Source organism: Nicotiana tomentosiformis, chromosome 6 (genome assembly GCF_000390325.3).
Source record: "Nicotiana tomentosiformis chromosome 6, ASM39032v3, whole genome shotgun sequence".
NCBI lineage: Eukaryota > Viridiplantae > Streptophyta > Magnoliopsida > Solanales > Solanaceae > Nicotiana > Nicotiana tomentosiformis.
The window spans coordinates 8,429,590-8,455,659 of NC_090817.1; the positions used below are offsets into that span (position 1 = coordinate 8,429,590).

Sequence of the window (26,070 nt, forward strand, 5' to 3'; positions counted from 1 at the left end):
AAAAATTCATATGTACAAATAGTCTATTTAGAATCCAATAAAAGGATTATGGTCCAAAATCCATAAACTAAAAATCCTAGTTCCCCTCTGGTTCTGAACATGGGATACCAGATGGTTATAAAAGAACAGATATTTGTTCAAATGCAGTTTATTGTTCCCTGGAAAAGTAGAGAAGATTGATCAAGCTTTGGAAATGCAATCAAATAAATCATGTATAGAAAGACATCACTATATTCCTTTTTCAGCAATAAATTTACAACTCTGAAGATCAATTCAGCAACAAATTATTAGAACTATTCAGCTTTGTGTTATTCTGTAACTCCAAAAAACCAGCTTTTAATACTATACACCCCATGAAGTAAAAGATTTATTATTTACACATTATGTATGTCAACCTGCTTTTCTTGATCCGAGCGTCTATCGGAAACAACCTATCTACCTCACACAAGGTAGCGGTAAGGTATGCGTACACCCCACCCTCCCAAGACCTCACATGTGGGATCATACTGGGTATGTTGTTGTTGTGTATGTCAACCTGAATATGTACAGTCACTATAGTACGAACTCAGTAAGTACATCGTCGATAATTCCAGTTAAAAGATGCTTCTCAATGTCAGTCACTACTTGTTCAACCTCATCTAAAGTAAATCCATTTCTCCAACCAAGATCCCATGTTGTACTAACTACTTCATTGCACCATATATCTCTTTCATGCAAAGCATAAAGAGTGTCAACTGAAAGGTTATTGCCATCAACCTTATTGTAACTTCTCAAGACTTCAATCTTGTCGCATATATCATTCACCAACTTGTCAAAGGAGATGGAAATTTTCCGCGTCTTAATGGGATTTTTCGATACTGCCAGGGTACACTGAGACCTTTTATGTTCTAATAATTCATTGGCACAATCCAATAAGAGTGTGTTTTCCGCCATTTCATTGTCGACACTAATTGTTTTCCATACTGTTGGTTCCCATGCATCAGTATCGAAAAGCTCCTCTGCTCGACTGAGGAATGATTCGTTGCTCAACAGTATGTGTCGTGTAGTCGCTCTAGATTTAAGGTCTTCCTTTTCAGTTGAATGTAGATAAACTTGATAGCTGGTGTGCTCCATTAGGGGGATGTCATGGTCACACTGGATAAATGGCACGGTAGACTCGGATGCGAAACTTTCATCAGTATTAAGATTATCTGCAATAGAAGAAATCATTGTATGATGTAAGTATTTGTACCGCGACTAGAGATTAATCTACTCGGATCAATAACTAGAGTAGTAGAAGATACATTTCTCCGTAACTTGTAAAGATGCAAGAACCTTTTTCATAATCATTTCTTTATTGCAGTCCTCTGAAGAGATCGAATAAGGAAAGAGGTAGATGGACCTATATAGAGACGGTGAACCTATAATAGTAATAACGAAGTTTATGTGTCTGTCTTCAAAATGGCATATAAGTTTAAGCTAGATGAACTTCAGTTGCTACTCGAAGGTTTCCTAACCTGGTTCACTGAGCGGCGAACTAACTGAATAAGCTATCATAATTCACAATGAAGATTTGCGAAAGGTTGCCTAAAGCACAAGACAATGCAAAATTGATACTGATTACATGACACCACGTCAAACATATCGAAACGAGGGCCTTACCAATGACAACATTTTCAAAGATTTCAGTCACTTCCTCACAGGGAATCTCTTCAGAGGATGTAATCTTGGTTATGGTTATATTACTGTCTCGATCAACTGCGTGCACAATCTGGTTGTTGTCATCCTTGTGTTCCATAATCTCAACCTGCATCGACATATTCCATTAGTCTTGACAAATACAAAAGAAGCTCTCTCTAAATAAAGTTCGACAGGTAAGAGCCACTTTCTCGTGTCCCTAAAATTGTGACTGTAATCTTATCCGAATAATAATAACATTTGGGGTAATAAAATTTATTGAAGAAAATTAATTAAGACTTCAAGATAAAGGGTATAAGGGTGCACTTACCATAGGAACAATGGAGGAACTCTTGATAGACTTTTCAGTTTTGACATTCTTCTTCCTATTTCTGGAGTTATTAGTTGCAATGGATTTGACGCGCTTTGAGATAGTACTATTTGGCGGCGCAACAAGTTTATCTGGTGTATTCGGCTTTCGCTCAGGTTTCCTCACTTTAGCAGTGGTCTTCTTGCTTTGATCCTGAAATTTAGCAGTGTTATTGAGATCAGCATTTTTCATTTCTCCAGATTTCTTCGCGCCAACAGCTCGTTGAGTTCTCTCAACCTTTTTTTCTATCGCTTCTTTCTTTGGTTGCTTATTCTTTACAGGAGAAGAATCTCTATTCTTTGTAGAAGGCAGTTTTCCATTAATGACAACTTCATTAGTCTTTTGACGTGAAGGCGCTACACCACCCTCCTTGGATCCTTTTTCGTCGATGAAGTTAGTCTTCTGAACCTTCCGTGTCTGCAATTTCCGGTAAATAGTGAAATTCACAGGTGAATTCTCTTCCTTTGAGTTCCATTTTCCAAATGTCTCTTTAGTGTCTGAAGGAAACTTTTGTGCCTGCATTTCTGGAGCGTACATTGGCTTCATGATCACAATAGGTGGAGCATCATCGGCAAAACTTTTCAAGAAATGAGAAACACTAGTTTGATGAGAGATCACATTATTAGATCCCTCAATACACTTGCTTCTCAAAAGGCCTTTGAATTGCATGGTTTCAATGATTCCATCCAATGTTCTCCGTTTTGGATCCGCCCTCTGACCGATGACAGGCGGCTTCTTTGCCTTTGGCAAATCTATTTCAAATATAGGCCTTCTCTGCTTCAAAACCTTATCCTTCTCTAGTTGTTTCTGTGTTGTGGGAATCTCTTCAAGTCCCATTAGTCTTGCAATCAAATTTGGCGCTTTCGGCTTCTCCTTTTGAGTCTTTTCTGGAGAAGAGTCAAAAGAGGCAAACTCTTGATATTGAACCATGGAACATTGGCTTGAGCTAGTGGACGGGAAATCAGGTGATAAAACCACTTTTTTCCCATCAACAACACGAGACTTTTCTATCGATGACTCACTCGAGCTAGTGAAGCTAGTAGAGGGGAAATCCGGAGATAACTCTACTTTTCTTCTATCGATACGAGCCTTCTCTGAACATGACGGCAACAAATTTTGTCTAGCAAGACCATCTCTTATCGCTTCCCTTAACTCATCATAACAATCCCGCGAACCATCAACAGAAAATCTTGGCTTCTCAAACTCCACCTTATCGTACTTGTGATCTGCAACGCGTTCGGATTTGGTCCTTCCAATTCCCATTTTCCTCAACTTTGTCAAATATTCTGAAGCTTCTTGCAATTTCCCCAGCATAACTATTGACTCTTGTAAATCAAGAGCTCCTTTCAACAAATCTTTTGCAATATCCTTAGAATCCTTTTGTTTTCCAACTTTATGATCTTCCATATTTTGAGGGTCAATCTTGGATTTTTTAATTGTCTTACCTTCAATAACACCTTTGGGATTATCACAAGTGACAAATGATCTGTACATAACTGATCTCAGACTATCTTGAGATATATTCTATATCATAAAATTTCACGTAGAATTAGTCAGATATCGACATAAAATCTTGAAAAAACAACAAACATATTGAATGTTTTAAACTAATAAGATTTGCCAAATGTACTCACATAAACTAATTCTTTGTCTTGAAGAAACTTTCAAAGGTTTGAGTCACTGAAAGCAGAACCAAATATAAAGAATTAGTTGCCATCTATAAAGACAAATATAAACTTCTCAAAAATTGAATAGATTCATCTCCTCTGAAATATTCAAATTAGAATTATGAGTATTCATTTCTTAATTCTCATTATATTCTTCCTAATCTTTAAAGAATAACGGATAAATAAGAGGGAAAAGAGACAAATGAAAGAGATAGCTACAACTGTGATAAACAAAAAATAATATCATTAAAAAAGGGCAGCGCCAAGCACTAACCCCGTCCTAGAAAGGGTCGGACTACAAAGGTCTATTGTACGCGGGCCCGGCCTTACCCTGGATTTATGCAAGAGAATGTTTTTACGGCTCCAACCCGTGACCTAAACAACAATAATAATTACATCTCAAATGACAAAATTACAAGTTATTAAGAAGACTGTAAAACAGCTTAAAGACTCCATTTTTGTTCCAGTAAGTTCATGTATAAGCTTATCATTTGATCAAACAATGATCTTTTTTTACCTTAGCATCTATACAAAAGGAGAAATGAACAGAAAAAGGACCAAACAAATGTAATCAAATGCACCCAAATGAAAATCTTGAAACAACCAAAAAAGATCACAGTGATGAATTTACACACACACACACTCACAGGTGCAAATGAAAATCTTGGAACAACCAAAAAGATCACAGTGATGAATTTACACACACAGACACACACTCACAGGTGCAAATGAAAATCTTGGAACAACCAGAAAGATCAAAGTGATGAATTTACACACACACACACACAAAATAGCAACAACGAACATATTCTCATTAATTCTCACCTGAATTAGCCCTTTAAATTTGTGTTAGCAAAAGAGTGAACAGACCCCAGATCCTATAACCAAAATAGTAGCTGGTAAATCTTGACTTTTTTGGTTCAGTCCACCCCACTGTCACAGTTACTATATGAAAATGAATATGAGAATGTCCCTTTATTTTCAAGAACTTAGACTTTAAGGAATTTTCTATTTATTCAACTTTGTTCTGCTTAATTAATATATTAGCAATAAAAGAAGACAGATTTTAATGTGAATTGTGGGTGGCGGTTGAGGATGATGCTTACTCCCATGTGAGCTGAAGTGTACCTAAGACTAATTGGATATGGCAAAATAAAAAGGGTTATTGGAAAATTAGACTAGAAATATTGATGAGAGAAGGCGGATCAAGATGGAAAAACTTAATACTCCCTCTGTCCCAATTTATGCGGCGGAGTTCGAATTTCGAGAGTAAACTAATTTTTTTTATTGATCTTTTTAATATATTTTATATATATATTTTGAATTGATAACTATTGTGATTTATATTATTTTTTACGTAACTTCCAAATATTTAAATTTTATTTCACAAAATTTACAGATTTTATATCCGAATTCACGATAAAAATTAAGAAATTTGACTCTCCAAATTCGAGTTTCGCCACATAATTTGCGACAGAGGAGTAACATATGGCGTTCATATTCCGATAAATACATAATATGTGCACTCACTGTTATAACAACAATAACTATGTCTCACTCCTAAGCAAGTTGGGATAGACTAAGTTGTTATTATTTATCATAAATTGATAATATTTACGCTGGTTGTCAACCTACCACAACCCTTCTCCTTTATCCAGACATAGAACTAGCAATATGAGTAATCTCACATAGACGGAGTTAACATGTGTATAGTTATTATTTAATCATGATTACTAAATATATACCTTAATTTAACATTTAAGTATAATTTATTAATAAATTTGATATAAACAGTATATACCAAATGTGAGTAAATTTTTATTATCACAGACTTAGTGGGCGTTTGGACATAAGAATGGAAAAATTCCAAAAAAAAAGTGAAAATATTTTTCAAGTGAAAATGGTATTTGAAAATTATAATTGTGTTTGGACATGAATATAATTTTGGGTTATTTTGAATTTTTTTGAGTAATCTGAGTGAGTTTTGAAAAATAACTTTTTGGAGTTTTTAAAATTTTCGAAAATTTCTAAAATTCATCTTCAAGTGAAAATTGAAAATTTTATGGTCAAACACTGATTTCGACAAAAAATAAAAAATTCTTATGTCCAAACGGGCTCTTAGGAAAGAGACATGTAGCAAACTTGAGACTGTGCAGTAACTTACAAGGAGAAACTACCATGAAAATGTCTGTGAATTAATTAAATATATGTAGCCAATCGTTTGGTTGTTTTTGGAACGTATTCTCTGCAGGGGACAATTTTTAATGAGGAGCTTTCAGATTGTCTGTACCATTAAATTATACAATGAAATCTTAATCCAATTACCAATGAGTTTCTTTTTGTTTTGGAAATAAGTTCCTTTTATTATTGCTATACTTTGTATAATAATGACTTCACACATTTCTTTTTTCCTTCCGGGATAATACGCCTCTCAAATTTGGTTTCAATTTTCATTTTGACAGCTTAATTAACATCGGTACCTATTGAATATGTAATATGGCCATTAATTTGGCTTCTTCTCAAGTGGAGGCCAAATTTTCATGACATTTGACATGACATAATATCCACTGTAACAAAATTTGTGGATCATGATATTTGTCATGACATAATATCCACTATTAGGCCAAGGATTTCTTGCTATAAATAAAAGAGTTTTTCCTCATTTGAAAACACACCAATTCAAGAGCTTTTCACTCTTGTCTTTCTTTCTCCTCCTTTATTTCATTATAGAGTATTTTGTAAGAGAGTGAGTGTTGAGAAACACTTGTGTGAACCCTTTCTTTGGAGTGATCTTGTGAGGTTATTCGCTTGGGGTATTTGGGACTAATTAGAGTATTTACTCTAATTTTGTACTCTTGTTGGTATATTAAAATTGCTCCTCTCCGCTTGCGGACGTAGGTCCCCTTGATCGAACCACGTTAAATTTGTGTCTTCTTTATTTTCTTTAATTGCCGTTATTATCAACTTGCATTGTCTTTATTATTGTCACTATAACGTTGTTTGGCTAAATTCTGCGCTACCCGGTAACCCGATCCTAACAAATTAGTATCAGAGCCAGATCTAACTGGGTTAGTTTAAATAGCCAAAATGACTCTAACAAAGTCTTATGTTGAGAAATTTGACCGAAGTTCAAACTTCGAAATGTGGCAATTAAAGATGGAAGCTATCCTAATTCAGGATGGCTTAGATTTGGCACTGCAAGAAAAGGAGAAGATGCCGGATAAAATGACGGACGAGGAGTTTACCGTCATAGACAAAAAGGCAAAAACATGTATTATTTTAAATCTTTCAAATGAGGTTTTGCGTGAAGTTGCAGCAGAAAGCTCAGCCAAAGGTATATGGGAAAAGCTTAAAACCCTATATATTAAAATAACAATAGAAAACATGCTTTACCTAAAACAAAAACTCTACACTTTTCGTATGGCTGAAGGTACCTCTATACTTACACATCTTGATACTTTTGATTCTCTTCTTATGGATTTAAGTAACATAGATGCTGAAATCAAAGATGAAGATCAAGATGTGTTATTGCTTGTTTCCTTACCCAGTCGTTCAAACATATAAGAGATACTATGCTTTATGGAAAGGATAATATCTCTTATAAAGATATCAAATCTATTTTGAAATCAAAAGAATAAATAGATAGAGATATTACTGGAAAAACTAGTGGGAACCAAGGGGAAGGCTTATTCATAAGAGGTAGATCCAATAAGAAAGATTCAAGTAGTGAAAAAACTAAATCAAGGTCAAAATCCAGATACAGAAATGTCATGTGCAAATATTGTCATAAGAAAAATCACATTATTTCTGAATGCTTTAAATTAAAAAACAAAGAAAAGCATACAGAAAAGAAAAATGAGCACAAAAATACTGACACTGCCGAAGCAAGTGTAGCTGCTGATAAGACTGAGGGAACTATTTTTTTAGCAACTAATAATAGTTTCAAATCTAACAATGAGTGAATTTTAGATTCGGGTTGTTCTTATCATATGTGTCCCAATCGGGATTTATTTACCACATATGAATCTATTGGAGGTGGAGTTGTCTTGATGGGCAACAATGTTGCCTGCAAAGTTATTAGAAAAGGTACAGTCCGAATCAAAATGCACGATGGTGTGGTGAGAACTCTCACCGATGTTAGACATGTTACTGACTTGAAAAAAAATCTCATTTCTTTGGGCACTCTAGAATCTCTTGGGTGCAAGTACACAAGTAAAGGTGGAGTTCTGAAAATGTTTTATGGTGCTCTTGTGATCATGAAAGCACGCAGATCTGGTACGTTGTATACTCTTTTGGTATCTACTGTTACAGGTGCTGCTGCAGTTTCAATATCAGGTAAATCAGATTTTGACATCACCAAATTGTGGCATATGCGATTGGGGCATATGAGTGAAAAAGGTCTTTCCATCCTCAGCAAAAAAGGTCTCTTATGTGGCCAAACTGGAAATATGGAATTCTATGAACATTGTGTGTTCGGGGAAGCAGAAAAGAGTCAACTTCAAATCTCCACCGATTCATAGAACAAAAGGTACTTTGGATTACATTCATTCAGATCTTTGGGGTCCTTCACGTACCCCATCAAAAGGTGGTGCCAAGTATATGTTAACTTTCATTGATGATTATTCAAGAAAAGTTTGGGTTTATTTTCTGAAAAATAAAAGTGATATTTTCTTAAATTTCAAACAATGGAAAGTTTTGATTGAGAAGCAAACAAGAAAACAGGTTAAACAACTTAGAATAAATAATGGCTTGGCAGAAAGGATGAATATAACTCTTTTGGAAAGGGCTCGTTGCATGATTTCAAATGCTGGGTTGACAAATGCCTTTTGGGCAGAAGCTATCTCTACAACTTGTTATATTGTCAACCGAGCTCCTTCTGTACCTTTGAACTTTAAGACTCCAGAGGAAATGTAGTCAGGTACTCCTGCTAATTATTCTGATTTAAAGATATTTGGTTGCCCTACATACATGCATGTAAATGATGAAAAATTAGAGCCAAGGGCTAAAAAGTGCATTTTCCTTGGGTATGCATCTGGGGTGAAAGGATACCGACTATGGTATCCTCATACCACGACAACAAAATTTATAATTAGCAGAGATGTAACCTTTGATGAATCATCTATGTTACATTCTAGAAAAGAGTCTTTTAGTTCTTGTAATACATATAAATGAAAGAGTACACAGAACCAGGTGGAGATTGAGATTGGCATTCATTCTGAGCCAAGCTCATCAACTTTGGAGCAAAATACAGTTGAAACTCTTGAAGTTGAGACAGAAGCTGAAATTCTTGAAGTTGAGACTCCTGAAGTTGAACCAGAAGATGAGGAGTATTCTATAGCCAAACATAGACCAAGAAGAGAAGGTTAACAACCATTAAGGTTTGGATATTATGTTGCATTTGCTTTTTCAGTTGCACAGGAAACTGAAGAAATTGGAGAACCATCAAAATATTCAGAAGCAGCTTCTGGTGCTGACTCAGCCAAATGGCTGATTGCAATGAATGAAGAAATTGAGTCTCTCCACAAGAATGGTACTTGGTCTCTTGTGAAGCCGCCATCAGAAAAAAGAATTGTTGGTTGCAAATGGGTCTTCAAGAAAAATGATGGCATTCCAGGGGTTGAAGATGCTAGGTATAAGGCACGATTAGTTGAAAAGGGCTATAGTCAGGTATAAGGAGTTGATTTTAATGATATTTTCTCACATGTTATTAAACATAGCTCTATTCATGTATTTCTTGCCTTCGTTACCATGTATGATTTGAAATTAGAACAACTTGATGTTAAGACAACTTTTTTACATGGCGAACTTGAGGAACAAATATACATGCATCAACCCGAAGGATTTGAAGTTGAAGGAAAATAAGATCATGTTTGCTTGTTAAAGAAATCCTTGTACGGATTAAAGCAGTCTCTAAGACAATGGTACAAAAGGTTTGATTTCTTTATGTTGGGTCATGGTTATTCGAGGAGCATGTATGATAGTTGCGTTTACTTCCGGAAGTTAAATGGGGGTGCATTTGTGTACTTATTACTTTATGTTGATGACATGCTTATTGGTGTTAAGGATTTAACAAAAATTTACAATTTGAAAAGTTAACTGAAAAGTGAATTTGAGATTAAAGATTTGGGAGCAGCTAAGAAAATCCTTGGCATAGAGATCAAAAGAGATCGAAAAGCCAACAGGCTATTCCTGACCCAGAAGAAGTACTTGGAGAAAGTCTTGGAGAGGTTTGGCATGAAAGATGCTAAACCAGTTAGTACCCTTCTTGCTGCTCATTTTAAGTTATCAGCTGCTCAGTCCCCGCAGTCAGAGGAAGAAGAGAGGTACATGGAACACGTTCCTTATTTCAGTGCAATTGGCAGTATTATGTATGTAATGGTTTGTACACGTCCAGACATTTCACAAGCAGTGAGCGTGTTAAGTCGGTATATGGCTTGCCCTGGTAAAGCACATTGGCAGGCTGTGAAATGGATTCTCAGATACTTGCGAGGTACTTCAAACACACGTTTGGAGTTCGGGATAAATATTAACACTTTGGTTGGTTTTGTAGACTCAGATTATGCAGGTGATCTTGACAAAAGAAGATCACTGACAGGCTATGTATTTTGCATTGGTGGTTGCGCTATTAGTTGGAAAGCTACATTACAACATGTAGTAGCTTTATCTACTACCGAAGCAGAATATATGGCAGTGACCGAGGCAATCAAAAAAGCCTTATGGTTGAAGGGTCTATTTGCGAAACTCAGTTCATACTAAGGTGGTCTTACATTTTCTGTGATAGTCAAAGTGTAATTCACTTGACTAAAGATCATATGTATCATGAGAGGATGAAGCACATTGATATAAAGTATCATTTCATCCGAGAAACCATTGCTGAAGGAAAAGTCTCTGTTCAAAAGATTAACACTAGAGACAATCCTGCTGACATGTTCACAAAACCTCTCCCAGTGTCCAAGTAACTTGATTGGCATTTATGAAGAATGATTTTGCCCATTGAGATTTTTGCGGAGAAGATGAAGCAAATTTACTATATATAAGCTGACATTAGGCCAAGGTGGAGATTTGTAATATGGCCATTAATTTGGTTTCTTCTCAAGTGGGGGCCAAATTTTCATGACATTTGTCATGACATAATATCCACTATTAGGCCAAGGATTTCTTGCTATAAATAGAAGGGCTTCTCCTCATTTGAAAACACACCAATTCATGAGCTTTTCACTCCTGTCTTTCTTTCTCCTCCTTTATTTCATTATAGAGTATTTTGTAAGAGAGTGAGTGTTGAGAAATACTTGTGTGAACCCTTTCTTTAGAGCGATCTTGTGAGGTTATTCTCTTGGGGTATTTGGGACTAATTAGAGTATTTACTCTAATTTTGTACTCTTGTTGGTATAGTAAAATTGCTCCTCTCCGCTTGTGGACGTAGGTCACATTGACCGAACCACGTTAAATTTGTGTTTTCTTTATCTTCTTTAATTGCTGTTATTATCAACTTGCATTGTCTTTGTTATTGTCATTATAAGGTTGTTTGGCTAAATTCCGCACTACCCGGTAATCCGATCTTAACAGAACATTTTCAATATAATTTAAAGAGTATCTATTAGACATAAAATAAAAAAAATGTAATCCGGGTATATTGTAACATCTAGTTGGTATCACATCTTGAAATAGTGATAAAATTTTTGTTGGATAATAAAAGGTAGTAATGTCAAGACAAGACATGGATATTCAACAAAATTCCATTAGTATAAGAAGGGCAGCTGTTCATTTTATTTTAAAATTAATGCGGAGAATATAATAGATTTATCTCTAATTGTCACCTTAATTTTCTCCGGTAGATAAGGGAAACTAGTTTTTATTTGACTTTGAAAAAAAGAAATATACATTTATTGTTTTCTTACTTTATTGGAAAAATAAATAAAAAACAAAAATAAGCCTCTCAGTGGCTGAAACATTAATGGTCTAGACCAAAAAAAAGAACACGATTAAATGACAATCGTTTTCATAATTACATATAGAAATCAGAAATTCTTTAGCGGGGTAAAAATAGTCGATTCCTGAATATGAAGCCACCTTTAGCATAAAATGAGTTAAGTGAAACTTTTCTCACAAATCCGAATCAGTCAAACCCCAACTTTGCCATTTGCTAACAGACTAACAAATGTGTCAATCCTTAACTAGTTGTATAAGATGACAATACCCATGGCCAGCTCTCCCGTTTGTACAATTTTTTTTGGGTTCCACTTATCTAAAATATTAGCATACAAACTAATTAATTTACACCCGCCATTTACATCATATTAAATACATTTATCATGACTAAGTAATAAATTATGATAAAAATATAATAATTTATTATGGTTTAGTAATAAAAGTGTTTGTAAAGACATATTTCATGTATTCATTGGGATGATATAACTACTAAGTAAGTTTTTTCATAAATTTAGAGCACAATTCAGGTTTATGTAATGAAAACAAGATTAATACATGTTTTTTTTTTTTTTTTTTTATATATTTAAGCCTAACTGACTGAGTAAGAATTAAGAGACTTAAAGTTACTAACACATATAGCACTACATCTTTGTATATATATATATATATATATATATATATATATATATATATATATATATATATATATATATATATATATATATATTATAGTAGGCTGATTTATAAAGATTAGAGAACTCACTTTATCACGTTCAATAAAATTTTTCCTTTTCTCTTTCTCTCAGAACTAGGGTTCTGATTTGTTCTCTCTGTAAATTGCTTCGATTGTTTGATCGTACCATGGTATCAGAGCATGAAAATAGATAGATCGGATTGTTAGCTACCGCCTGATGTTACCCTCGAAGGCTGGTTCTGATTTTTTGTTCGACTTGTTGTGGTGGCCAGTGGCGGTTTTCTGCGGTGGTTTCCTGTGAAGTTTTCTTCCGTTTTCTATACGAGACTTTTGCTTCTTCAAATTGCTGAAGAAGATTGGTATTCTCTTTCAAATTTGCATTTCACTACTGTGTGCCCTAATTTTTTCTATAAACCCTAATTTCAACATGGTGAACACTGATTCATCCACCTCTGTTGCGACCAGCTCTAATGCAAGTACTATCGAACCTTCTCATCCACTATACCTCTATCCAACTGATAATCCTGGAACTGTTATTATTGCTGATAAATTCAATGGAATGGGTTATGGTAGTTGGCGTCGGGGAATGTTGATTGGATTTTCATGTAAAAATAAGCTAGGGATAATAAATAGAACGATTAGCAAACCTAATTCCACTTCACCACTGTTTGAGGCTTGGTGTCGATGCAATGACATGGTGATTGCATGGATTTTGAATAGTTTAGAAGCTGAAATTCGAGAGAGTGTAATGTACACTGAGTCAGCTGCTAAGCTGTGGGAGGATATAGAAAAACGTTATGGTCAACCTAATGGATCCAAAGTCTATCAAATCCGCAAATCTCTGTCTTCAATTTCTCAAGGAAACTCAAACATTGCTGCCTATTTCTCTAGAATCAAAATATTATGGGATGAATTAGCCTACTCCATCATCTATCCTAATTGTGTGTGTGGGTGTAAAGAAGCATTTCAAAAATTGGAGGAAGATCAGAAGTTGCACCAATTTTTAATGGGGTTAAATGATACTTACACCATCATTAGAAGGAATATTCTAGCAATGAAACCTCTTCCAGACATTGATACTGCATATTCTATGCTGCTCAATGATGAAAGTCAGTGTGAGGCTCAATCTTCAACATATCCTGAGACTGCTTCCTTCTCAACAAATGTTCAGAAATCATATCCTGGACCTGCTACTGCTGGAATGCAGAGGCCCTTTCTACAGAAGGTTGTTTTTGAATCTAAGATGCCCAATTTGATATGTAAGTATTGCAGAAAACCTGGCCACACCATAGAAAAATGCTACAAACTATATGGCTATCCTAATAGTGGTTCTCCTAATAATTCTCAGCCAAACAAATTCAAGAAGACTGCAGCCTATGCACATATAGCAGATTCTCAAAGTGCATTTACTTTTGATACTTCTATACCTGATAATCATTCTGAGCAGTCTACCAATAATAACCATGGTTTTACAAAGGAGCAATATGAACATCTGTTGAACTTGTTCCACCAGACCAAGGTCTCACCACAAGACACTGCCATTTCTGGATCTGCCAACTTTGCAGGTTTGGTGCACTGTCTTGATGTTAGAAACTGTTGTGTTTTTACTTGCAATGTGTCTAGATTAGAAGGTGATCCTTGGATAATAGATTCTGGTGCAACAAATCATATGACACCTAACAAACCTCTCTTAATCAACCTAAAACCTCTAGTAATTCCTTACTTAGTGATCCTGCCAAATGGTTATAGAGTTAAGGTGACTTGTTCAGGGTCCTTACCTCTATCTGCTCATATAATTCTGCATAATGTCTTGTTTGTACCTTTATTTCAATATAACCTGATTTCCTTGCATCAAATTCTTTTACAACTGGCTTGTAAAGCTCTTTTTTCATCTTATGATTGTGTTTTATATGGCCCTTCTCTGAAGAGGCCTTTGGTTCTTAGTAAAATCTCCAATGGGCTCTACCTCTTTCAGGCTGATTCTTTCCTACCTTCCATTTCTACTACTTCAGTTGGTGATATTTTTTTTACTATTTTTGCTAATTCTGTTGCTTGTCCATCTGATTCAATTTCCACAAACACTATAAATACCATTGAAGCAAATAAAACTGTCACTACTGGTGTACATCCTATTCCTTCTGCCTTTGATTTTGATATGTTTTGGCATCTCAGACTTGGTCATATGCCTTTTAATAAAATGAAATCAATTTCTCATATTAAAGACAAGTTATCCAAGAAACAGTCTTTTATTTGTAGTATTTATCCTATGGCTAGGCAGCAAAGGCTTTCTTTCCCTAATAGTTCTATTAAAACCACCTGTCCTTTTCAACTTGTTAATGTAGATTTATGGGGCCCTTATCATACTCAAACCTACAATGGTTTCAGATATTTTCTTACCATTGTATATGATTTTTCAAGGGACACTTGGACTCATTTGCTTTTTACTAAGTCAAATGCCTTCACCCTTTTGAAATCTTTCATTTTTTTAGTTCAAAATCAATTCAGTTCTTCTGTTAAGACACTTAGATCTGACAATGCATTTGAGTTAGGGTCTAGTGCTGAAGCTGTTTCAATTTTTTCCTCCCAAGGTATTATACATCAGACTTCTTGTCCACACACTCCACAACAAAATAAAGTTGTGGAAAGAAAGCACAAACACATGTTAGAAACTGCTAGATCTCTACTGCTTCAATCTAAGTTGCCTCTAAAGTACTGGGGGGAGTGTCTTCTCAGAGCTACTTACCTTATTAATAGGTTTCCATCACCCTTGCTCCATCATAAAACACCTTATGAACTATTGTATTGTCAGCCTCCCTCTTATTCTCACCTTAAAGTTTTTGGTTGTTTATATTTTGCTGCTGTTCCTAAGCCTTATAGGGACAAGTTTCAATTAAGGACTATTACTTGTGTGTTTCTTGGATATTGTATGACTAAGAAGGCATATAAGTTGCTCAATTTGACTAAGCACAATGTATTTTTTTCCAGAGATATTACATTCCAAGAGTCTGTCTTTCCTTATTCTGCTTCTTCCCCCCTGCTTTCTTTCCTTCTTCCATCTCTACTCCTGCTGATTATCCTGTTTCTCCTAATGTCTCTCCTTTTTCTACTTCCTTTTTTGGTGATCTTTCTATTTCTCTAAGGAGGTCATCCAGGCCACATAATCCTCCACCACACCTATAAGATTATGTTTGCACAAGTGTGTCTGTTTTTAAGGAATTCAATTCTACTTCTGATGGTTGCTTGTTTGAACCACAATTCTACCATCAGACTGTGTCTAACCCTGCTTGGCAGGCTGCTATGTTGGCTGAATTTCAGGCCTTAGAGGCCGATAGTACTTGGGTAATAGTTTCTTTACCTTCTGGTAAGAAGACTATTTCTTCTAAATGGGTTTATAAGGTTAAACAAAGGGCAGATGATAGTATAGAAAGATACAAAGCTAGGCTTGTTATTAGGGGGGATACTCAACAAGATGGGATTGATTTTACTGAAATATTTTCTCCTGTTGTCAAACTTACCACTATTAGATGTTTGTTTAGTATTGCTGTTAAGAAACATTGGACTATTTTCCAATTGGATGTGAATAATGCCTTTTTACATGGCGATTTAGATGAAGAGGTGTATATGAAGATACCTCTTGGCCTACAGGTTGTTTCCCCTGATCCTTCTGTTTCTCTAGTTTGTAAACTTAACAAATCTTTGTATGGCCTTAGACAAGCTTCAAGGCAGTGGTATGCAAAGCTCTCCTCAGCTCTTCAGTCAAAGGGGTACATTCCTTACAAAAATGATTATTCCTTGTTTACTAAATTGGTTGGTTACTCCCTTACTATTGTAGTTATTTATGTGGATGATATTTTATTGACTGGTATGATCATGCTGAAATTTCTGCCTTGAAATAATTTTTGGATGCTCAATTCCGGATCAAAGATTTGGGGTAAGCCCGCTATTTCTTAGGTTTGCAAATTATTAAGCATCCTCAAGGTCTGGTAGTCACTCAACAGAAGTTTCTTATGGATTTTCTTTCTGAATTCCATTTCCTCCATGTTAGTTCTGTTGTTTCACCTTTGGACATACATTCTAAGTTGGATGCGGATTCTGGAGACTTGCTTCCAGACCATTCTTTGTATAAAAAATTAGTTGGCAAGTTAAATTTTTTTCAACATACTCGACCTGACATTTCTTACGGTATTGAACATCTTAGTTAGTTTATGTCCCAACCCAGAGTTCCTCATTTTGACGCTGGGTTGCATGTGTTGAGATATTTAGTGGGTACACCTGAGTTGGGTTTGCTATTCAGTAGCTCCTCTTTCTTTGCCTTAACTGGCTTCTGTGACTCTGATTGGGCCAGCTGTTCTACTTTCAAAAAGTCTGTTAGTCATTTTGTATTACTATTAGGTGGGTGTCATGTTTTCTAGAAGTTCAAGAAGCAGGCTACTATTTCACTCTCTTCGGTAGAGGCTGAGTACAGAGCTCTGAGACATTTGGTTGATGAAATTGTGTGGATGGTCAGGTTGCTCGGTGAGTTTGGCATTTCTTCCCTCACCCTGTTCCAGTGTTTTGTGACAATCGTTCTACTATCCACATTGCTCGGAATCATGTGTTTCATGAGCGCACTAAACATATCGAGATTGACTGCCATTTTGTGCGTGAAAAGCTTCAGTCTGGCCTCATTGATTTGCATGTTGTTTCTACTACTTCCCAGCTGGCTGATGTCTTTACTAAAGCTTTACCTGGTATTCATCATTGCTCTTTCCTCTCCAAGCTTGGCCTGGTTCCCCATTCCGGGGGGGGGGGGGAGGGGTGTTGGACCACAATATTCTCCTACATCCACTTCAGCCCAGCTTAAAGACATAGGCCCACTGGCCCATAATGAAGACAACCCGGAAGACCCTTAGTCATATTTATAGTTGTAACCTTATTTTAGTAATGGCCATTTTTTCTTTTACACATATAGCATTCTTTATTTTGTGTGTGTGTGTGTGTGTGTGTATATATATATATATATATATATATATATATATATATATATATTAGTAGGCTGATTTGTAAATATTAGAGAACTCACTTTATCACGTTCAATAAAATTTCCCCTTTTCTCTTTCTCTTAGAACTAGGGTTCTGATTTGTTCTCTCTGTAAATTGCTTCGATTGTTTGATCGTAACAAAAATTAACTTAAATAGTCGTCTGCTCGAGCGCTACAATTTAAAATAGCTGACGAATATATTTATAATTCATGTATAATTATTGTATAATCTATATTTATTGACTAGAAAAATAAATAATAAAGATCCCTCTGCCTTTGTAAGAGTCAATGATTCCCTCTACCTAAATTGCTGGGGATTCTCCCACTCTTTTCAACTCATTCTGTTAACAGAAGTAAAAGTACAACGACACGAGGCAATTCAATATTTTTCGTAAGGAAAATATTATCTTATCTTAAAATAGAAGGCGAAATTAACGGTCATCCAATGAGAGTCTTAGGATAATTATTTTTAAAGAATATCTTATCTTGGCACGAAGTCCCGCTCTATGTTGGTAGTAGTTTTTTATAACTAACCGTTATTTTCTTTTATTGTTGATCACCTTACTATCTTTTTATTTTTATTCTGTTTTTATATGGCTTTTTGGTACTGTTCCTTCTTGTCTATATTTTCATTAATGTGGTGCTTATACTTTTCTGAGCCGAGGGTCTATTGGAAACAGTTTCTCTATCCTCACAAGGTAGGGGTAAGGTCTGCGTACACACTACCCTCCCCAGACCCCACAGTGTGAGATAATACTGGGTATGTTGTTGTTATTGTAATATATTAATGCAGCCTTAACCTTAATTATAAGATTTTGAAATTATTCTAGCAAGTAATACACCAAAAATAGCAGAAATAGCAAAACTGCACCTCCAATAGTTCCTTTTAAATCTCCTTTGTCACAGTTCTCATTAAACCTAACAAGTCAGAATTTATTAAATATTTGACGGAGACAAAAAATGCTCATTTTTACCAAATTTAAAGAAATAAAACTATTCAGAAATAATATAAAAGACTCTTTTAGACCTACTTCCAATCATAAGGGACCATTTTATTACTACTCAAGCTCATAACACATATTGTCAGAATGGGAGAAAGACGTAGGACACTTCAGTGCCACTATTGATTTTTTTACTTTGGTAATATAAGTGTGGGAAAAAAGCCTATGCTAGAATTTTAAAGTTCGCTTGGCAAGATTTTTCTCAATCACTAGAATTTTAAAGCACACATCAGCTATGATACGATACTTGTCCGAATTTGCCAGAAATTCCGACGGATCACCAGATTTTCCAGCATTGTGTCTGAAAATTCTAGCGATCGTCATAATTTTGGCGCTTTTCTGGTGATCGTTAGAATTTCTGGTGCTTCAAAATTCCGGCGAGTGTGTTTTAGAATTTTGGCATGGGTTATTTTTCAGAACTTTTCTTAACGGTGTCAAAATATAAATGGTGATTTAGAAAAGGACCATCCAGTGTAATTTTTATTGATAGACTTCACGAATTTGTCTCTTGAGCTAAATCATCATCGAATGTGGAAAGCACATGTATCATGTGAATTCATGTTATGCCTTATAAAACTATTAACTTTTCTCTTCCATTCCAATGTAAAATTCGCCTAAAACGTCATGTGCACCTTTTTCAAAAGCTTGTCAATCCTTCTCTTTGACCCACCCTCGATTATGGACGTCATAAATATTTGTCATTTTTATGGATACCCTGATATACGAGTCCAGAACCAAAATATGGTTCTTTTGGACTCAAAGAACCAAAATATGTGGGGAAAACAACTGGCCACCATAATATGTATAGCGCGGTATTTCACCGCGCTATACCTTAATGGCACGTTTGTTCATTAAGGTGTAGCACGGTTATTCATCGCGCTATACTTAATTATTGGGCCCACCAATAATTCTTCTGGTATTAACTGACACACCAGTATTTCAACAGGGTATAACGCGGTGAATTACCGCGCTATACGTAAAATTTGGGCACACTAATAATTATTATGTACTTAGTTGACAGACCAATAATTCTATTGGGTATAGCGCGCATATTTAAGGCGCTATACATCAATTTTTTCCTTATTTAAAGAGTTTCAGGAGGATTTTATAAAAATCCATTCAGAATCCTTCAAGTCTTCCGAAATATTTGTTCGTTAAGTTATTTTGCATTTTGTCATAATGTCTGAAGAGCGAAGAATTAGGGTCTAATTATATTGGGGAGTGAGGTTATGGTGGAGAATAACTTAGTACACTATAATTGTTCTCCACAGTGTCGTGTTAAGTTGCCACTTACAATGGAGTACGATACATTGGTATCATTGTTATGTTAAAAAAATGAGTGTGAGCAAACGTTCGGTGAATATTAAAGTAACCGGAAGATATCTGTATTCTGTTACTCCGCAAGGGGTTGCTTGTTATGCTGAGTTTAACATCGAAGACGATGAAACTTTGAAAGATTTTTTGAGGACTCCGGATGAACATCGGGAATATCTTGTGATAAAAATATTGGAAATGTACGTCAAGGCTGAAGACGTTCGCAATAATGAGGTTCCGCAAAGTAGGGATATCCCTCAATCACCGGGTGGTTATTTTGGAGAAGTTTTAGCCGAACAGGTTTCAGGTAAAAGAGTTTGGCCTGATCTAAACTTATCTCCACGGGCGAATGAGGAGCGAGGAAATAATTTCTCCCCTAGTTTACATAATCCACAAGCCGAGTGGTAAACTTTAATTTTTCTTTGTGTTACGATATTTATTTTTATGTAATGAATTTATATTAATACTCATATATTCCACAGGGGGTACCGGCCAGATATGAATTTTACAAGTTATAAATCAATGCTTAGTTGGAATATGCCTAGTTTTGGTGTGTTGGATCATCGTGGTCCATGCGGGAGTCATCATCAATAGGATAATGTCCATCATGGGATATCAATACATTATGATTTGTAAGTGAAGTGATAGAGCTATATGTAAAGTTTGGATCAATTTGAGAAACTCATTATTTTATTGGTTGTGCAGTGAAAACGAGCAACTTGAAGGTCATGTCCTTCCTCAATTGCCGGAAGACGCCATATTTAATCGGGATCTGGCAGATGCGCAAAGTCAGGAAGAGAATAGTGATTATGACAACAATGTTGATGAGTCTGGAGATGACACACCCTTCCCTGATGAGGGTGATGATGAGAAGGAAGAGAATGCTGAACATGATTTGACGAGGGAGCATGCTCCACCTCCCGTTAGACCAAGAGTGTACGAGTCCCACGTGCTGTTTCATTCAAGGGAGATTCCCTACCTTGATCATTTTCCAAGTATGTCGGATGTGGATGCCCTCACAAGGGATCTTGACAAAATTCAGACAGCAATGTGGGATGAATCTAGAGCAACGGTGCTGTCAAAGGGCATGCTTTTTGTTGATAAAGCGTGCCTAAGCAGGGCGGTGCGAATATACAACATAAAAAAGTGCCGTGAGATCGTGGTTCATGAGTTATCTCCGGATGTATACAAGTTTATTTGTCGTAGATGGTTTACGGGTTGTAATTGGATGCTGCGTGCGAGGAAGCTGAAAACAAATATGTGGGTTGTGGGTAAATATATTGGCACCCACATTTGTGAAATGGACACATTCAGTGGGAATCATTTTAACTTGAATGTTGATTTGATTTCTCTTGTATTGATTTCACACATTGAAGCATCCATAAGGTACAAGATCAAATAGTGTATAACATTTGTCCACCAGGTATATGGGTGTACCATTACCAAAAAATGCATTTCTTGGGCGCAAACGTGCGTTTGAAATTATTTATGGTAACTGGGATAAGTCCTTTGCATCTCTACCCAGGTTCATGGCCGCATTGCAACACTTTAAACCTGGGACTGTTGTTGAATGAAAGCTTGAGTGGAGTCCGGGAATAGCAGAACACATATTCAGCCGGTAATAGCCGGGAATAGAAGAACACATATGTGTTCTGGGAATTTAAATCAGTCATTGATGATTTTGTGCATTGTCGGCCGGTAATATCCATAAACGTCACTCATGTCTATGGAAAGTATGATATTAAGTTGTTGATCAGCGTTGCAGTAGATGCTAATGGAAGTATATTTCCCCTAGCATTTGCTATTTGTTCTAATGAAAGCCAAGAGACGTGGACATTATTTTTGAACCACTTGAAGGAGAACGTTGTCAGAAAGCGTTCAGGTATTTGTCTAATATCTGATCGTCATGGCGGTATTTTAAGTTCTGTACAGAATTTATGTGCATACCAGGAACCATATACCTACCACCGTTACTATGTGAGGAACCTGAAGGCCAACTTCCAGAGGAATTATCCGAACAAGGGCTTGCATGATTTAATGTGGATGGCTGCAACAGATCACCAACAGTGTAAATTCGGGAGGAGAATGAATTTGATCAGGCAGGAAGACCAATGAGCCTATACTTGGTTGATGCGACATGAGCTTGACAAGTGGACTTTGCATGTGGATGGTGGCAGAAGATGGGGAATTCTGACTACAAATGTGTCAGATTCTTTCAATGGGTTATTGAAGTCTGCACGTGGATTGCCTGTTACTGCCATGGTGTGGATATCATTTAAGCAGATGTCGGAGAGGTTTGTTTAAAGGTCTAGAGGTGCATCCTCATTAATGGAAAGGGGTGTTGAATTCATGCCAATACCAATGAAAAGATTTGAGAAATATAGGAAGCGAGCACAGTGGAATTCATTTTTGCAGTATTGCAACGAGCGAAATATTTTTGAATTTTGCATCGCTCTCCATCATAACCGGGGGAATAATACACACACCGTCAATGAAACCAGAAGGTTATGCTCCTGTGGGAAATGATCCATCTATCACATGCCGTGCTCATATGCCATGAAGTGCTTTCAACATACAGGTTTTGCGGCAATAAAGTACGTTGATAAAGAATATAGTATTGCTGCATACTTAAACACCTATAGTGGAAAGTTGCAGCCAGTGGGTGCTGAGCATTATTAGCCGCCGGAACCATTTAAAATGGTGTGTAACAAGGAGTATGCGCGTCAACGATAAGTGCAGAAAAGAACGCTTATATGGAACCAAATAGATGTTGGTGATGCCGTTTATACGCGTAAATGTGGCATATGTTCCCAAACAGGACACGACCGTCGTAAATGTCCTTCAGTTGGTTTGGGTAGCAATGGTAATTCAACTCTCGATGGAAGTTCATCCAATGTGCCCAATTATCAAGGATACACGTAGTGTTTTGTTGCAGTAATTTATTGTAATAAATGTATGTAGTTAAATCTAATTGATATTTAGCATTAATACTTCAGTACAATAATTTAACATACACCCTAAGAAAAAAAATAATAGTCATTCACCATTATCGTTGTTGTCTGGCACGATTTCAATGTCACTGTCTTCATCTTCTTCGTCAACATCATGTATGCACCCTTCGGGACCGATGGCATCGTAATCTAGTCCCCAATTGACACACATTTCTCGTATTTCATCGCTATCATCAATAAGACCACTTGCTTGATTTCTACAACAATATGGGACTCTAACGTCCAACGTCTGTGGTAGAAACTTAGGTAGTCCCTCCCATTCAACAACTGTTGTGAAAACAGGATAATCATTATCTCTATGCAATTTTTCATTTTTGAATAAATCCCAGTACTGATCCTCCATTCCTCCCAGGTAGTTAAGATCATCCATTGCATGATGAACAACTAGTGTCTTTTCCATCTCTAGAATCTCCTTCATCAAATGTTGAATCACTTATGGTTCATCTTTATGTGTGTTTGTTAGGAAGGTTGCAGACAGTGCTTGTGGCACAACAAGCCCATGCCAGTGACATAATACTTCATAATCACATCGTTTTGAATAAAGGGGAACCCATTGTAGTTTTTTACCCCAAATTCGCAACCTTCAGGCTTTGTAGAATGCGCTTCGCCCTCAATAATGTGCCCTGCAACTTTAAGATCACTGTGTATATTAATAGGCTTATTTTTCAAGGGACGCAGAACACCTTACCACTTGTCATCAACCAAGTCAGTATAGCAACCTAGCATAGTTTTTTCAAGGTAGGGATCGATAGTATTAAGACGTGTTCCATGGAGATCTGTTGAACTACCTTCACCCTTCTGCCTCTTTTTGAACCATTTATTAAATGTTAGTGGCATTTTTTAAATGGATGTTGTAATTTTTCTTCAAATTGTCTTTGAATACAGATGTCTTGGTTCAGTTTAAGAAGCTGTCTTATACCCCAAATAATCATTATCATGCGAAGCATAGCGTGCCACCAATATGCGTTATGTGTATTGTCTTGTCGACCTGAAAAAGTTGTCGTTCTAAAAAAGCTGTATTATACCCTAAAGAATTATTATCACGCGAAACATAGCGCGCCACCAATGTGCGTTATATGTATTGTCTTGACGACCTGAAAAAGCTGCCGTTCTGGAAAAGCTGTATTATACCCTAAAGAATCATTATCACGCGAAACATAGCTCGCCACCAATATGCGTTATGCGTATTGTCTTGTCGACCTGAAAAAACTGCCGTTCTGGAAAAGCTGTATTGTACCCTAAAGAATCATTATCACGCGAAATATAGCGCGCCACCAATATGCATTATGTGTATTGTCTTGTCGACCTGAAAAAGCTGCCGCTCTAAAAAAACTGTCTTGTACCCTAAAGAATCATTATCACACGAAATATAGTGCACCACCAATATGCATTATGTGTTTTATCTTTCCTATAAAAGCCTAGCGCATTTTAGTTATTATTTGCGCTTAACCAAAACAAATAGAAAAATTTTCCATAAAAATTTTATTTTTCTTGTATTAAGAAATGTCTAGATGCAATGACGTACCAAGGTGTTATTATGGCAAACGTGCAATTTTGAATCCATATTGGTCAAATAGTAATGTGGGGCGCAGACGCTGGATCTGTCAACAACTTGTAAGTTATTGTTTTGGAAAAAATATTTGTTAATATTTTTTATATAACATGTTAATTAATAGTGTTGTGTTATAATCCCCATTGTTAGGACGAAATCAATGTAGATTTGAAGAATGGTATGATGAACCCATTAACCAGGAATACTACAAATCACGTTTGCAGTATGTTTGGAATATGCCCGGTGAATACGAACTCCGGATCTTTAAATTACAACAACAACTTGCGGCAGTGAAGGAGAAACTAAATGATGCAGAAGAAGAAAAAAATAGGTTGGAAGAGAAATTTAAGTGGTTGAAGTACAGAATAATGGGCGATAGTGACTAAACAAACACATGGATGTGTTGAGTGTAGCATTTTATCTTTATATTTTACGTGTCATGTATTTTCATTAATTGTACCGAATTTAAATTATGTTAAGTTGTCGTTTATGTTTTTGTATTGTAGTATTAAACTAATAAATAACCCAAAAAATAAAAACATATGCGCAAATAATGTAAAACATAAATAATGTTGCTATTATATACTGAATGTCATATGTACAGATAATAAAAAATGTCAATGTGTCCCACAACCTGTATACTTTAAAGCATTGGCTGGCCTGAGGCGCATCCCATCCCGTCCGGCTACACTATCATGATCATCCTCATCACGTCGCCTCTTTATCGGAGGATGCGCTGCAGCATGATCGTCGGCAAGGATGGCAGGCTCGGTAGAAGGGGCCGTCGGTCCAACAGTAACCTACATAATAATAAGATATTTTAGTATATGAAATATATATTACTAATGTACGTATTATCTAAATTTTTTTAATGGTCTTACCATGGTCTCGACGGGCTCCTGAATATAATCATCCGTCTCATGCATGTTAGTATCGCACAAAGTGGCCTCCGTGACGGGCGAGGATGATGCCTTTAAAAAATAAAACGCTTTATATATTGATGACTAATCAATGAAATAAAAATAAATATAAATAATAGTAATACAAACAAACCTGCGCCTGTGAAAGATCCTCAGCATCCCTCGATGATGACCCATAACTCAGTCGATGCCCACTATGCACATTTCGTGTCGGACGATCATCAGCAACCGTCGATGGCTCTAGGGGATCAGGAAAATACTGATCCCACTCCTGTCGCGTAATGGACGTGCCCGCGATCAATAATGGAGCTGACGGGGTCACCTGCGAAGTCCCTGGCATCAGCTGAAGGATGAATGACGACATATCATGAGGAGCATCGTCTGGCTCAGGGTGGTCACCCGGTTGATCAACTCCAAAATCCTCAACAGGTGGATCAACGCCCCCTTGCTAGGGACCACGTCCTCACCGACCCCCATGACCTCATGGGACACCTCTCCCTCTCTGGGCACGCCTGCCACGTCGACTACGTTCAGGCTCCACTGCTGGCCCATGATGGTACTGTTCTGGCGACAGATAATCATCCTCGTGTCCTAAGCGCTCATCATCTCGGGCTTGCCTCAATGTCCGGGAAGCCAGATCTGTAACCTGGCAGCCATACTCGTGCAAGGCTGCCGCTCCCTCGCCGGTATGCTGCTGCATCTGCAGCCCCAACTGGTAGAACACATGTAAGCCAATAGCCTGTACAACATGTAAAATATTAATTACGGAATGCTAGGTTAACGTTATAAGTAAGTATAACAGATAACATACTAGTGCCTCATGCCTCCCAGCGTATGGAATGTACTGACCAACAATGCGATGAACGAGATTCCCGACAAAAAGACGGGTAATGCTGCAGTACCAACCCATATACTCATGCTCACCATTCGTATGC

The 26,070-nt window shown here is 36.6% G+C and overlaps 1 protein-coding gene across 5 annotated transcripts; it reads right to left on the reverse strand.

Annotated features, from left to right (window-relative positions):
- Positions 1-213: 213 nt before the first annotated feature.
- LOC104101697 (uncharacterized) lies at positions 214-4,834 on the reverse strand. Of its 5 annotated transcripts, XM_033657508.2 has the most exons (6): positions 4,519-4,798; positions 4,024-4,068; positions 3,661-3,706; positions 1,988-3,550; positions 1,642-1,786; positions 214-1,190 (listed from the first exon to the last, which is right to left on the reverse strand). In XM_033657508.2, exons 4-6 carry the CDS (start codon positions 3,518-3,520, stop codon positions 553-555), a joined length of 2,316 nt encoding a protein of 771 aa, XP_033513399.1. In that variant the 5' UTR covers positions 3,521-3,550; positions 3,661-3,706; positions 4,024-4,068; positions 4,519-4,798; the 3' UTR covers positions 214-552. The 5 variants fall into 5 exon arrangements, with proteins under 5 accessions (XP_033513399.1, XP_009607488.1, XP_070033181.1 ...); XM_009609193.4 differs by lacking the exon at positions 4,024-4,068 and having other exon boundaries at positions 4,519-4,834; XM_070177080.1 differs by having other exon boundaries at positions 1,988-3,706.
- Between the last annotated feature and the right edge of the window lie 21,236 nt (positions 4,835-26,070).

Coding starts and splice junctions, on each gene's coding strand:
- LOC104101697 (XM_009609193.4), bottom strand. CDS start 3,520: ATGTACAGATCATTTGTCACTTGTGATAATCCCAAAGGTGTTATTGAA. Junction 1,787..1,987: donor GTTCCTCCATTGTTCCTATG/GTAAGTGCACCC, acceptor ATGTCGATGCAG/GTTGAGATTATGGAACACAA. Junction 1,191..1,641: donor CTTTGAAAATGTTGTCATTG/GTAAGGCCCTCG, acceptor CTTCTATTGCAG/ATAATCTTAATACTGATGAA.